At 39.2% G+C, this 12,911-nt stretch overlaps 1 protein-coding gene across 3 annotated transcripts in view; it reads left to right on the top strand.

Moving 5' to 3' along the window:
• AFF2 (ALF transcription elongation factor 2) overlaps window positions 1-12,911 on the top strand; it is a 329,870-nt gene that overhangs the window by 299,231 nt on the left and 17,728 nt on the right. For all 3 annotated transcript variants that reach the window (XM_034064377.1, XM_034064376.1, XM_031047127.2), the window contains exons 14-19: window positions 504-643; window positions 1,197-1,260; window positions 5,297-5,433; window positions 8,766-8,837; window positions 9,199-9,292; window positions 12,520-12,569. In XM_034064377.1, coding sequence (XP_033920268.1) covers window positions 504-643; window positions 1,197-1,260; window positions 5,297-5,433; window positions 8,766-8,837; window positions 9,199-9,292; window positions 12,520-12,569 — 557 coding nt within the window. The remainder of the gene's footprint in view (window positions 1-503; window positions 644-1,196; window positions 1,261-5,296; window positions 5,434-8,765; window positions 8,838-9,198; window positions 9,293-12,519; window positions 12,570-12,911) is intronic.

Raw genomic sequence — 12,911 nt, 5'->3', positions numbered from 1 at the left:
CCATTCTTCTCTCTGTTGTGTGCAGCAAGGGTGAGGAAACCACCTCTTGCTGAAATCTGAGCAGACTTTTCAGACACCTTACAGTTAGCTAATAATAATGTAGAAAAATAGTAGCATTAGTGTGATACTCCTTGAATGAAGTTGAGTTTACATCCTGCCCTTCTGCGTTAGATTTCCCCACCGTTGTTTTCAGCAGTGTTTCTAGTCAGTAACACTGTGGTATCTGGGCTGACTTCATCTAGGAGTGTAAGTTAATGAGTTCAGGTGATGGGTCAGAGGTAGAGTTGCATTGCCTAATTAATCTTATAGGCTTATGTTATAAAGAATAGAAGGGTGGTTTTGTGAGGTAACTTGGATGTAGTTGAGTATATACAAGTGATAATTTGTGCCTTTGTCATTTGTTTGGTTGTGTTTTTTTTCTGAGGAGTGGATGTGAGCACTCCCATTGTTGGAAGCTGTTTGCTTGAGCTATAAAGAGTTAGTAACAGTCCTTTTTGATCTAGGAGGAAGAATCTCAAAATACACCAACAGCCAACCCTCTTCTTGACACCAGCCATCTAGAAACAGACATCTGGTCTGCAATGCCAACACTTTCCAACGGGAATTCTGAGTCCAGAAGACCCAAAATAACATTTGATGATGTGTAAGTATTATTGACCATCTGTGCTATCTGTGTGTTATGTAGCTGGAATTTTTGTGTAAGCAGAGATCCCAGTGAAAGAGATTATCTTTGATCATAACACTAGCATTGGGCACCTGTGTGGATAGTGCTGCACAAAGGCACACACAGTTTTAATCTTTACAAATGAACTATAGTCACTGATTAATGAAGACTCAGTTGATAAATGTTTTTAGATCATTAATGTTGGTTCATGGTAATTCTTTTTTTTTTAATTTTAGCTTCTCTAATGGAAACTTTTTATACTTAATTAATTTAAAATATTCTTCCTTTTCCTCTGTTCAGCAAACATTAATGGGTCCTTTGGGTGGCCAGTTTCTGCAGCTAGTTATTTTACATACTGGTTGCCCATCATATCTTTGCATACAGCAGCTTTATATTAATACCAGGTTAAGATGTAGAGCTAAGTGGGTGTATATGTTGAAATTGCTCTTGGAATCAGTCAGCAGTTTTCTCAACAATGTTTGTCCAACTGTATGAAAACAAAGACTTGAAATAATTGATTTTGTCTGTTTAGGCTTCACAATGCGGATTATTACATGCAGGAGGCCAAGAAGCTAAAGCATAAAGCAGATGCATTGGTAGGTTACCATGAGGGATTTTTGTCTCTTTCCACTATGGAACTGGGTGTTACAAAAATGTCCATTCTGAATGTCATCTAAAGTCTCAGAAAGCAAGAGGAGCCCTGCTATTGGCTAAAGTATGCTTCAGATTGTACTCCATAAATACACTGTCCACAGCAAGTCAAACCCCGACCACCATTCCTAGCCTTTAACAATTCATTCCTTCCAAAAAAAGAAGCTCCTTACAATAGTTGGTATCTCTTCTAAGGTGCAACAGTCATGCTGTTTATTAAGGATGTAAGAGAATTTCGTGAAAGATGATGTGTATTTGAAATTTGGTTTCCTATTCACTTTGTGCTTAAACCAAAAGTGCTGAAATATTCCATTGCAGAAAGTTAAGAAAAGCCAATCACCCTCCACCCCATTATCTTGTGGTAAAACTGTTTGATATTTTCAATCCAATTGTTTAAAACTTGCAACAATTGATTTTTAAATAGTACATTCATTTTTACTGCATGCTTTTGGGCTGGTAAATAAAGACGCAGCACACTACTTCCCAAAAAGTTTTGCAATGAGGTAGTTCAATGCTGGGAAATTTTATCTCATTTTACCCCAAATGGAATTCCAGTAAGATTGACCTGATTTTGCAAAGTGTTTTGATTTTGATATAACTACTTAATCTGGCAGACTATCATAGCTTGTTCAGGCCAAGCTATTGCTAGCACTGAAGTGCCTTTAATAGTAATTTGCTTTGTAAGTAAGGACTTTGCTCCTGTACGCTACATAGAGTACAGAACAGCAGCTCATTTAGGCAGGCTTAATGGAACTTGACTCCTCTATTTATTCAAAATAAAATGTACAAAATAGGGTGTAGCCATTCACTTTGCCCCTCAGAATCAGAACTGAAAAAGAACTGGGTAATTATTTATCTCTCACTTTATTATTTGCGGGAGCTAGAGTGTTGCATGTATATTTTATCATTCCACAGCAAGATTTTGTTCTTGGAAAGAAGTGTTTATCAAAAAACCAAACCAAATGAATCACATACTGTGTTTCTAAACACCAAACAAAAAGAAATTAAAACAAAATGGCTTTCCCTCTGCTGTCAGTGACTGAAAGAGCTGATCCATCAGGCTGCCTGCTTCCGCTCTCCAGGCTGCCTTTTGACTTGGGGCATGGTGTTACCCAGTGTGTTTGCAGTGGGAGGTGGGTTCAGGTTTTTGGCAGCCTGCTGTGGCTGTCAGTAAGTGAGCAGTCATCCCTCCCGACATGTCCGGTTACAGGAGGTGACCTGCACTGATGCCTGCAGCCCAGCTTAGCAGAGCCCTGACATCTGCAGGCAGGAAGGGCTGGCAGGAGCAGACTGACAGCACCTCCTACAGCTGATTGACCTTTAAAGAAAATACACATGGTTCTGGCATAGGGATGCCTGCCCCACGCTAGCAAATATTTACAGGCTCAGGCTCCTGATGATCTCAACATGCTATGTCAATCCACTTCCCTTCGCAGCCTGATTCACTAAGAAAGTGTTGACCTGTCTCCTGTCCTCTTACCTTTGCCTATGCCCTGCGGAAGCAGGGGTGTTTCTCAGGCAGAACTAAGAGGAGCAGGCACAGCACATCATGCTGCTGCCTGCAGGCAGGCCTTGCCTGTCACATGCAGTTTGACACCCCGAGTGCTGTTACAGGAATGTGGTACCATATGGTACAATACAACTTGTTGGCAGACAGAAATATACATGAACAAAGTATCTGCTTCTTCTTTCCACTAGTTAGGTCTCGACTTCTTTTTTTTTCCCCAACCCAATACAGCTGCACACAAATTATCTCCATGTAACACATTTGCTGTGGAATCCGTAGTGTTAGTTGTCCTATGGAAACAATTGCTTCTGGTTACTTGGTGCTGACATGACAAAGCACACACGGCATTGAAGGATGTGTTGCAGTGGCTAGAAAGATAATGCATGTGACCTCAAAATGTGTCAGCAAATGTTAATGGGATTTGTGGCAGTGCTCTTTCTGAGCTTGTATGGAAAATAGATTTCTGGTGCAGGGCAGGCTTGGGGAAGAGAGGCTGCTTGACAGAAAATGACCAGGGGTGCTGACTGACAGAGCTGAGCATGAGCCAGCTTGTGCCCAGGCATCCTGGCCTGTATCAGCAATAGCATGGCCAGCAAGAGCAGGGCAGTGATCATCCTTCTGTATTGAGCACTGGTGAGGATGCACTTCGAAACCTGTGTTCAGTTCTGGGCCCCTCAATACAAGAGAGGCATTGAGGTGCTGGAGTGGAGCTGGAGAAGGACATTGAAGCTGGTGAAGGGTCTGGGGCACAAGGGTGATGGGGAACAGCTGAGGGACCTGGCAAGGAGAGGAGAAGACTCAGGTGGGACTTATTGCTCTCTACAACTGCCTGAAAGGAGGGTGTAGAGAGGTGGGGTCAGTCTCTTCTCTCAAGGAACAAGTGATAGAACAAGAGGAAATGGCCTCAAGCTGTGCCAGGGAAGGTTTAGACTGGATATTAGGAACAGTTTCTTCACAGAGAGGGGCTTCAGGCATTGGAAGAAGCTGCCCAGGGCAGTGCTGGAATCACTGTCCATGGAATTGTACAAAAAAAGTGTAGAAGAGACCCTCAATGACATGGTTTAGTGGTGGGCTTGGCAGTCCTGGGGTAATGGTTGGACCTGATGATCTCAAAGGTCTTTTCCAACCTAGCTGATTCTATGATTTTGTGTCTTATGGGAGTGACCCCAGTAAAACCTACCTGTGTCTGGATGGCAGTAGGGAGTCAGCTGATGTGGATGGGCTGCTGCAGTGGCAACTGACTGTAGCTTATGGAAGAGATCTTGGAGACCTCACTCTGTTCTCAGATGAGCTGTGATGAGCTGAAGGAATTTCACCTACTTTGCTGGAGTCAGCGTGGAGCAAAGGGCAGGATCAGATCCCATTTCTGGCTCAAACTGTGTATCCGTACTAAATGTGCTTGCAGCCACATACCTTCTTTTAAATACCACAGAATATAATCTTTGGAAGACTTGAAGCAAGGAATTCAAAGAATATGCTGAGAAGTGGCCATTAGAATAGAATAGGGAGAAAATATGTAAAAATAATACCCCTTTTGTGGTCATTCAGGTAATACCTGTCAGTTATACAAAGACTTCATATATAATCAGTGCACAAGAGCAGAACTTGAAATTGAAGGTATGCAGAGGGAGCTAGTTTCAAAGATTGCTTAGAAGCAGCCACAAAGGCACAAATACTGTTACCTTGAACCAATACTAAATGTTCTGCTTAATATGTTGCTAGGATAGACTTCCATTTTGTGAATGGAAAACATACGCGGATGCATCAAAAATATTTTGATAGAGACATACAAAGAAATTTTAAAATTATTTAAAATACATTGGATCTCTTCTATCAAATGCCACATTAGTGGGATTCTTACATCCAGCTATCAAAAATTGAAAATGTTAAATACTATTATAAAACACTTACTATAAAAATGTCATATATAATATTCATTACACATAAAAAGAGAAATCAGTATGTCTAAGTCAGTTTAATCACAACCATTATGAGGGCTAAAACCTTTTGCAATAAAAGCCTAGTAAAATAAAATATTTAGCAGTGCTATATTTCTCCCTTTTTTTTGTTTCTGCTCTTTCAATCATCACATAAGTGATGAGATTATTTCTTTTGGTCAGCAGTTAACAGAATGTGATGTCTGACAAGTGACATGGGGTTGTAACTTGACATTCAAACTTAGTTCAGATGTCGAAGGGGAATATAGATTTGTTCAGACATGCTTAGTGTCCTTCACTGACTGTATAAATCCATGCGTGTCAGTGGACATACACTGGCTTTGCTCTGTGGAGCTTTGGGCCTTATACTACCTGAAAAGATCTGGTGAAAACACAGTCCCTGCCTAGTTAAGAATTCATTGTTAACTACCAGCGTGGCTTTGCTTTCATTCTAATGCTAGTGTTGTTTTGTATAATGATGTGTCTACTAGAAATACAAGCTGAAGGATTTTCTTGATGGTGTCATTCCCCTTTCAGCTGGAGAAGTTCGGCAAAGCAGTGAATTATGCTGATGCTGCCCTCTCCTTCATCGAGTGCGGGAATGCTATGGAGCGAGATCCATTAGAAGCTAAATCTCCATACACCATGTACTCAGAGACTGTGGAACTCATCAGGTTAATGTCCTTTCTGTGATCATTTTCATCATCTCATTTCAGTCATAATTAGAGCCTGCTATGTTTTAAAAAATACCATTTCGACGTATTAATGATTTGTCCAAGGCATCTTCATCTCAGAAGTCATCATAATTAGTTCTTGCCATTTTATTAATGTCATGGAAAATTTATAATTGATGGACACTGCTTTTATAAATTATCCCCTTTAGAGGTTATAATGTGAGTGTTATAATTTGCAATATTCATAAAATTAAAATTGAAATGTAGTGGGTGGAAGTAAAGGATAGTAATTTCACTGTTTGGCAATGACACTTGTCTTTTTAAAAGGTGTAGTTTTATAATTCAAAACATTAAAGTGAGTCTATCAGGATTTCTATTACAAACCCTGATTTTAGAGGTTTATAACTTGGCTGTTAAAAGAAAAAAGCTGAAACTTGGCACATAAGATCATAGAGAAGAAGCTTTCTGCATGCATTGTATTAAGGAAGTATATTTTTAATGGTAAAGGAATGTGAAGCAGCTGAATTAGTTTAAATACAGTTTTGTAGGCTAGAATATGGATGAGAGCCTTAACTTACTAATAAAATGTCTGAATTATTATTTTAAAATCTGCTACTATTCCCTGTAGCTGTTTCAAAGTCTTGGCTCTGTAGAAATAATGGTCTCCTGAGTACCTAAGGGCTTGTTTGCTTTACTTGCACAAATTACCACAGTGAAATCAAGCAGGATTAAATTTACCTATAAGTAGAACAACAGGATTTTTCCTCTTCGCTGCGATGCACCTTTGCTTTCTCCAGTGTGTGCTGGGAATATCACCATTAATGTCAGTGTAATTACTGGTAGTTCTCACAAAAGGAAGAAAAGGAGGCAAATCAGGCCCTAAATGTTTGATTTTTAATATGACAAAGGTGGGTTTTTAACATGCAGGATTTTAAGATGCCAGATTAGCTAATGAGGACTGCCAAAAATAATGCATGTGTTGCATTCTGAGTAAGCAGGGGTTTACATAATAAAACAGATCTTAAGAAGCTCTTACTCTCAGGTAAATAATGTGCTTGTTAAGTATTTAAAAACATGTTTTTATGTCCTACACTTCATAAAGAAAGAAAGAAACTCTGAAGAGATTATTTAACAAAAAAAGTTATGTTCACTCAACATTCAGGACCCAAGTTAAACTCTCAAGAGCAGAGGGCTTAAGAAAAGGAGCAGTCTACCTCTGCCTGCATTCTGACAGCAGACAGCACAGTACTTTGGGTCCTGAACCACATAACTACAGTTGTATGGCAGGATAAATTGTCTTTAAAGAAATATTCTTTAAAGAAGTAAGAGCTTTTTCATAGGAGCCCAAATGTATCTTTATGTTTTAAGAAAACCACATGGCACAGTGGAAAGTGTTTTTCTTCAGCCCAGTATTCCGTCTGTTCAAAAATGTATGGACCAAAAATCTTCATTCATTTAAGAGCCACACCACAGGCATCACTTAACTGGGAGAATGGCAGCTCTAGGAGTAGCTCACAGGTGGGTGATACCTGCAGCTCTCCTCCATCACTGGTGCTGGAGTCAGCTTCATGTATGGCTGCATCTTGGAGGAACTGGTACTTCTCAGCCTCAGCAACCCCGCTGCCTTGATCCTCCCACCAGCTCCTGTATCAGCACAGTCCTGCTGCAGGCTCTGGACAGATAGACCTTGGCACAGAAGCAGAACCTGAACTGCTTTTGGGTTGCTTTTTCAACTGCTTTTGGCTCTAGAAGAGTGTGGAGGACTTTGTTATAGTAGATCTCCAATTTCTAAATAGCTAAAGTCAGGTGAGATTAATTCCACCACCTACCATCAAAGGCAGAGTTCAACTTACCAACTCTTGTATGCAGCATCTTGTGGGTAGCCAGTGAGAAACTGATTTGCCCATTTAATTGCTGTCAGTGGTCAAAAGTGATTGTGCAGGTGAGCAGCAAGCTGTTGTAGGTTCAGTACACTCTATGGACAAATCCACTGCAGCAATGGGCTGCAGTGGGTGCTGAATGTAGAAACCAAGAATGCAGCTGTGCACACGCACTTTCTCAATGTGACTTCTAATGTTAATGTAGACTTTTTTTACTGTGAGATAAGAAATAGCAGTCTTCTCACTTTTACTCCTCACTTTTACTCTCACTTTTTAATCAGAGGCACCATTTGCCCCTTTTGCATTAGCTCTGTCTGCCCTGAGTATCTGCATCAGACACCTATTTGTGTGAAGTGAAACATCAAAGAGATTGGGAATATCAGAGATCTGACTGTCAAAGGTGTTTCAAAGTTAATGGTAACACTAAAAGCTCTAATGTTAACAACGGAAATCCCAGAAACATATTTATTTATGTTTGATCAGATTTATTCAATGTGATTGGAACAACAATACCAAAGAGCAGGTGAGATAGGACATGGAGGAAGCACATGAGGTGCTGTGCTACAGCTGCAAGATGGGGGCTGATGATGGGGGTGTTGGGAGGAAGGCAGAGTGAGAGCAGCACTGCCTGCCTGCACTCCATTACCTCCTTGTAAATGAGAACTCATCACGACTGCCTTATAGATACCTTAAAACTTCCTTACGCAACGGTGAACCCTATTACTGATTCTAACACAAGTACCTGTGAAATTGCATTAGGGCTCAGAACAATGATTTTATGCGATGAATTGATTTTCAAGAGACTAAATGCATGGAGTGGAGTGTGCTCAGTTAAAGGGGGGAAAAAGAGAGAGAGAGGAGGTAGAAATACTCAGTCTTTGATGATCTAAATGCTGGACAGCAGCAATTAAATAGAGAGGGAAGACCAAGTACACAAGACTCATTAATTAATTGACCCAGTACTTAAACTGTGAACAGGACCTTTCCTGTATTTAAAACCATTTTATATATAAAATATATTAAAAGCTTTGAAGAAGCATTTATGAGAAGGATTTTTAAGGTATTATTCAAGCTCAAAGTGTATTATGTAAAACCTTATTACAGATTACTCTGCAGTACATATAGGGCCAAGATCATATGCTTCTGGCCAACACTTATCACAAATGTTTACAGAACCCAGCCTAGATGGCTGGATATAATATCATTAATATGCCCAAAGACAGTTCACCTCATTTGCCCAGAAAATGGGTTGGTGATTTACTTTAGCCCTCCAGATTTTAAGTGGTGCTTTCTGTTGAATTTTACATTGCTCTCATCATTACAGAATTATGTGGCCTTTAACTGTTGCAGTTGGAGAAGGGTATATATGTGTGGCTGGTATTTTTCAGTGTCACTGGTATTCTTGGAAACACCTTAACTCTCAATGTCTTCTCTCCTTACCTTTCTGACAAGGTATGCAATGAGACTCAAGAATTTCACAGGGTCTTCTGCCACGGAAGGGGACAAGAAATTAGCAGTTTTATGGTAAGCCCCATTGCAACAATGAGAGAAGCAGCTAAAATCTTAAAGAGGACTTTAAAAGTACTGTATTACTTAAGCAGCTTACAGAAGATCATTATTCTTGTTTTCCATTAAACTATTAAAGGATAACTAATGGATTTCTTCAGCAGCTGACTAAACATTTATTCTGCTAATTTATACTCTTATCAAGATGGGATTTTAATGCTTTTGACCACTTTTTTTTTTCCTTTCCCCATTTGCTTATGTTTCAAAATCTTAACCTTAGATCAGAAACTGCAAAATGTCGGTCAGCAGTTATTTTTTTTACAGTTTATAGGTTTCATTAAGCAATGGAATTAACATAATCCTCTCGTAATTACCACAGCTACCGATGCTTATCACTTCTCTACTTGAGAATGTTTAAACTAAAGAAGGACCATGCTATGAAGTACTCCAGATCTCTGATGGAATATTTTAAGGTAATCTTTATGCTGCTTAATTTATTTATGTGGAATGAAATTCATACCAGCACCGAGAGCTTCACAAGTATAAGTAGATTACTTAAAAGTTACACATTTAACCTCTCCCCTGGGAAGTGCAGGCAGGATGGCTGCCAGGCAGTGGGGACAGAAGTGATTTGGGGGATTTTTGGATTAGTCACTTGATTCAAAGGACCATACTCAGTAATTCTACCAAAATAACATTATTCTCAACACCATGTAATGTTTATGCAAGTTTCTGTAAAGGAAACTGATTCTTCCAAGATCTCAATGTGCAAGTGATTATGAGCTGACCCCCAGTGAACCATAATAAAGCAATTATTTAGGCTTTAGTTAGCTGAATTTAGATTCTAAATTCAGTGAGATTTGCTGAAGCTTATTATAGATTCAGAGATTTCTCCTTTTATTTCTGTGGAACTTCAGATTGTCTTATCTACATATGGAAAGTTTGCTTTACTTTAAATCGAGTGAAGATCAGCTGATTGCCATCAATCAGTGATGTTTTCCTTTATCTTCTCAAATGCCATTTAAGAATGACAGATCCTCACAATCCCTAAACTGAGAGAGAAACAGAATCTTTCTTCAACCCTGCTGAGGTTTTGATATTTATATTTTCCTGGTTAATGCTGTTTGAAGCATGCATTAATTTTTGTACTCTATTACTGCATATTGTTCTATCATTAAGTATTTATACTGGTTTGTCAGCCCATCAGGTTTTTGTTGTTGTTGTTGTTGATTTTGTCAGCCTGTGTGAATTTGTTCCAGGCTTTGACATATTAGTACCACAAACCAGTAAAACTTTTAACACTGTAGTCTTAATATTTTAATGTAAGTGGTCCTTCAGCTGCTAAATTCCAATACTATCATAGCACCACCGCTTAGTCCTGACTTCCCTGGTGTCCTCTGTGTGGAACTTCAGTAATATTACTGCTGACTGTATGCTTAAATTGAGGCCCTCTTGAAGTCATTAGGAGTGCATCTGTTGTAGTCACAGTTTTCAGTCAGGGATTTGCACAACAAATCAAATTTGAACTAGATGTATCTGTAGTTTCAGCCTTTACCTGTAATGTCTTTCATCCACTTCAGGTCTTATCCTGAATGAATGTAGATTGTCTTTTAAAACATTTTATGCAGAAAGTAGTGATTTCTTAAAAAGGCAGATGGTAAAGAGGATTCTTCTTCTGTGCAAATAAGTACAATGAAGAGCACCCTGCATAAGACCCTTTTACTGTATCCGCACAGAGAAAATGTCTTTTAATGTAAATGAAAATGAGAGCAAAAAAATTGAAACATAATAAAATAGACAAATCAGGAATGCTGGTTTTAAGTGTCCAATTGAAGCTGAGTATTTCAGCTAATGTTACTGTGTGTATGCTATAGGCAGTGTAACTCATTTGCTAGAAGTAGTGTTTGAGTATATACAGATTATATGTTCAGGATCTTTTTGTAGTAAAGGCATAGGAGGAGAAAAGAAAAGAATGGAAGCTATTAACTGCATATTAGTTTTGTATTGCTGCACAATGTTCTCTGTGTTCACTAGTGAGAATCTGTAACACAAATGAAATAGATTAACTGTTTGAATAGAGTTATTCAAGATTTTGCACAATTTTAGCTGTGAAAAGCGCTGTTTACAGCAGAGCTGGAGAGGAATTTTTTGGCAGAATTGTTCTTCATATTCTTCCTCGCAAAATGCTGCTTTGTCCAAATTGAAACCATTTGTGGGCAGAACTGGTTCTGATTAATTTCCAGTTAAGAGTTTCAAATTGGGGTTTTTTACATTTCAAAACAGAAAATAACCATTTAATCATAAAAGTAGTTTTGAAATTTAAAGACAACTTAGAGTAAAATATAACTAAAATAATAAATTTTTAAAATTGAAACCAAAGTTTATAAGATCATCAGCAGGGGCATCCTTCAAAGCATTTCAACTAGAAGTTTGAGGAACATTTCTATGGTTTTGGAAATGTGTTGTCAATAGTCATGGGCAAAACTGTTCAAATATTTTCATTGTCAAATAACTACCTCCAGTTGAGAACTAATCTTAATCTTGACAGAGCTAGTGCTTCTCTCCAGATATTGTTAGGAACAATCCCCAGACAGTAGAAAATAACATCAAAGCTGCTTCTTCATCCCTGAAGACTTCCTAGGCGAGTTTAGGATCTCCCTCTTTCTTATATGTGAGTGGGTGGCAAAAATATACACTACATATGCTTCCATTTCAACTTTACTGAAACAAGTGGCATGCTGTATAGGAACATACAGCAAGATCAGTATCATCTTTTGGGCAGTGTTTTCTGTTTGGTTAATTAGCAAGTGTAGGTCTGTTTTAAAATCCAGGTTATGATTTTGCTCCCAGAGTCAGCTGTGCGACCCTGGGCCATGCCGTAGGCTGCTCTGTGTTCCTCTGAGTCTCTGTGCCTCATGTAAAATAGTGATTACAGTAACCAGATGTATATTGTAATAATGATGGTGAGCCTTTGCAGAGAGCTTGTAAAACTTGATTGAATTCTCACTGTGTGCGCTGACTTCTTTGCAAGGGAGCTCAAAGTGATCATTTTCAGATAGCTTCAGCCCTGATACTACCACTTCTTCCAGGAACTAAGTAAGATACCCCCCAGTCTGAGCAAGACTGGAAAAAAATGGGCTTTATTGTTGCCAGGCAGCCTTCTTGTACAAGGTTGCACAAGGTGTTACACAGGTGTGAAAGAGAATGAGTAAGCAGGTAAGGCAAGTCAATTTGTGCAAATAAAATACATAAAACCAAGGGCACTCAAGCAGATCCTGACTAGAAGTTTTATTTCTACTACTGTATGAATCCCAAGCCACCTTCCCTACAAATTTGGGAGGGATTAATTTTGTTAAGACATCAACCCAAATTCTTAGTGTTTCTTGTCAAAAGATTAAAGTCTTCCCTAAAGATAACAGATCATTGAGTAAGTTTCAGGGGTAATTAAGCCACTTCTTTGTGAAATACATCTGCTTTTACTTTAACTTTACTGTATTCTCTCTTTGATTAAGTGAATTTCAAGGTATTGGTTGGTACCTACCAGTCACCCACCAGCCATTTAGTTACAGGATTGATGTGCAGAGCTGTTCTGCTGTATGCACTGTAGCTCTTGCAAAGAAAACAGGGAATGTGAAGTTTACATCATCAGTATTCATGTACTTGCATCACCTTTACTTACATTCTGGTTTTGTACTTACAGAACTCTTCAAAAGCCTCTCAGGCCCCCTCACCTTGGGGCGGCAATGGAAAGTGAGTATTTGCTGCTGAGTACTTCTGTCCAGGAACAAGTGGTTCCAAGAGCGGGGGGGCAAAATGTTTGATTCCTTTAAAGGCAAAGGACAGGCCATGACACAATGGTTTGTGAGCCACACGGGTATGTTTCGTATATGTAGCAGCTTGAAAATGTTCTTCAGGCTATAGAATTGACCTTAGAGCTGCCTTAGGCTTGTGGGGTGGGGGGCTTCCACTGGGCTAAATCAGGTACCCATGTTAGCCATCCAGTGTGGTTGGGAAGGAAGAGCCAAAACACACCTTTATTTTTGTGCAAAGCCCCCTTAAGTCTAATATCAGCTGTGGTGAGTCTGTGCTGAA

This window comes from Melopsittacus undulatus, chromosome 6 (assembly GCF_012275295.1).
Source record: "Melopsittacus undulatus isolate bMelUnd1 chromosome 6, bMelUnd1.mat.Z, whole genome shotgun sequence".
In the NCBI taxonomy this organism is placed as follows: Eukaryota; Metazoa; Chordata; class Aves; order Psittaciformes; family Psittaculidae; genus Melopsittacus; species Melopsittacus undulatus.
Note: the sequence above shows the minus strand (reverse complement) of the source record. Positions and strands in the feature narration are given on the sequence as shown.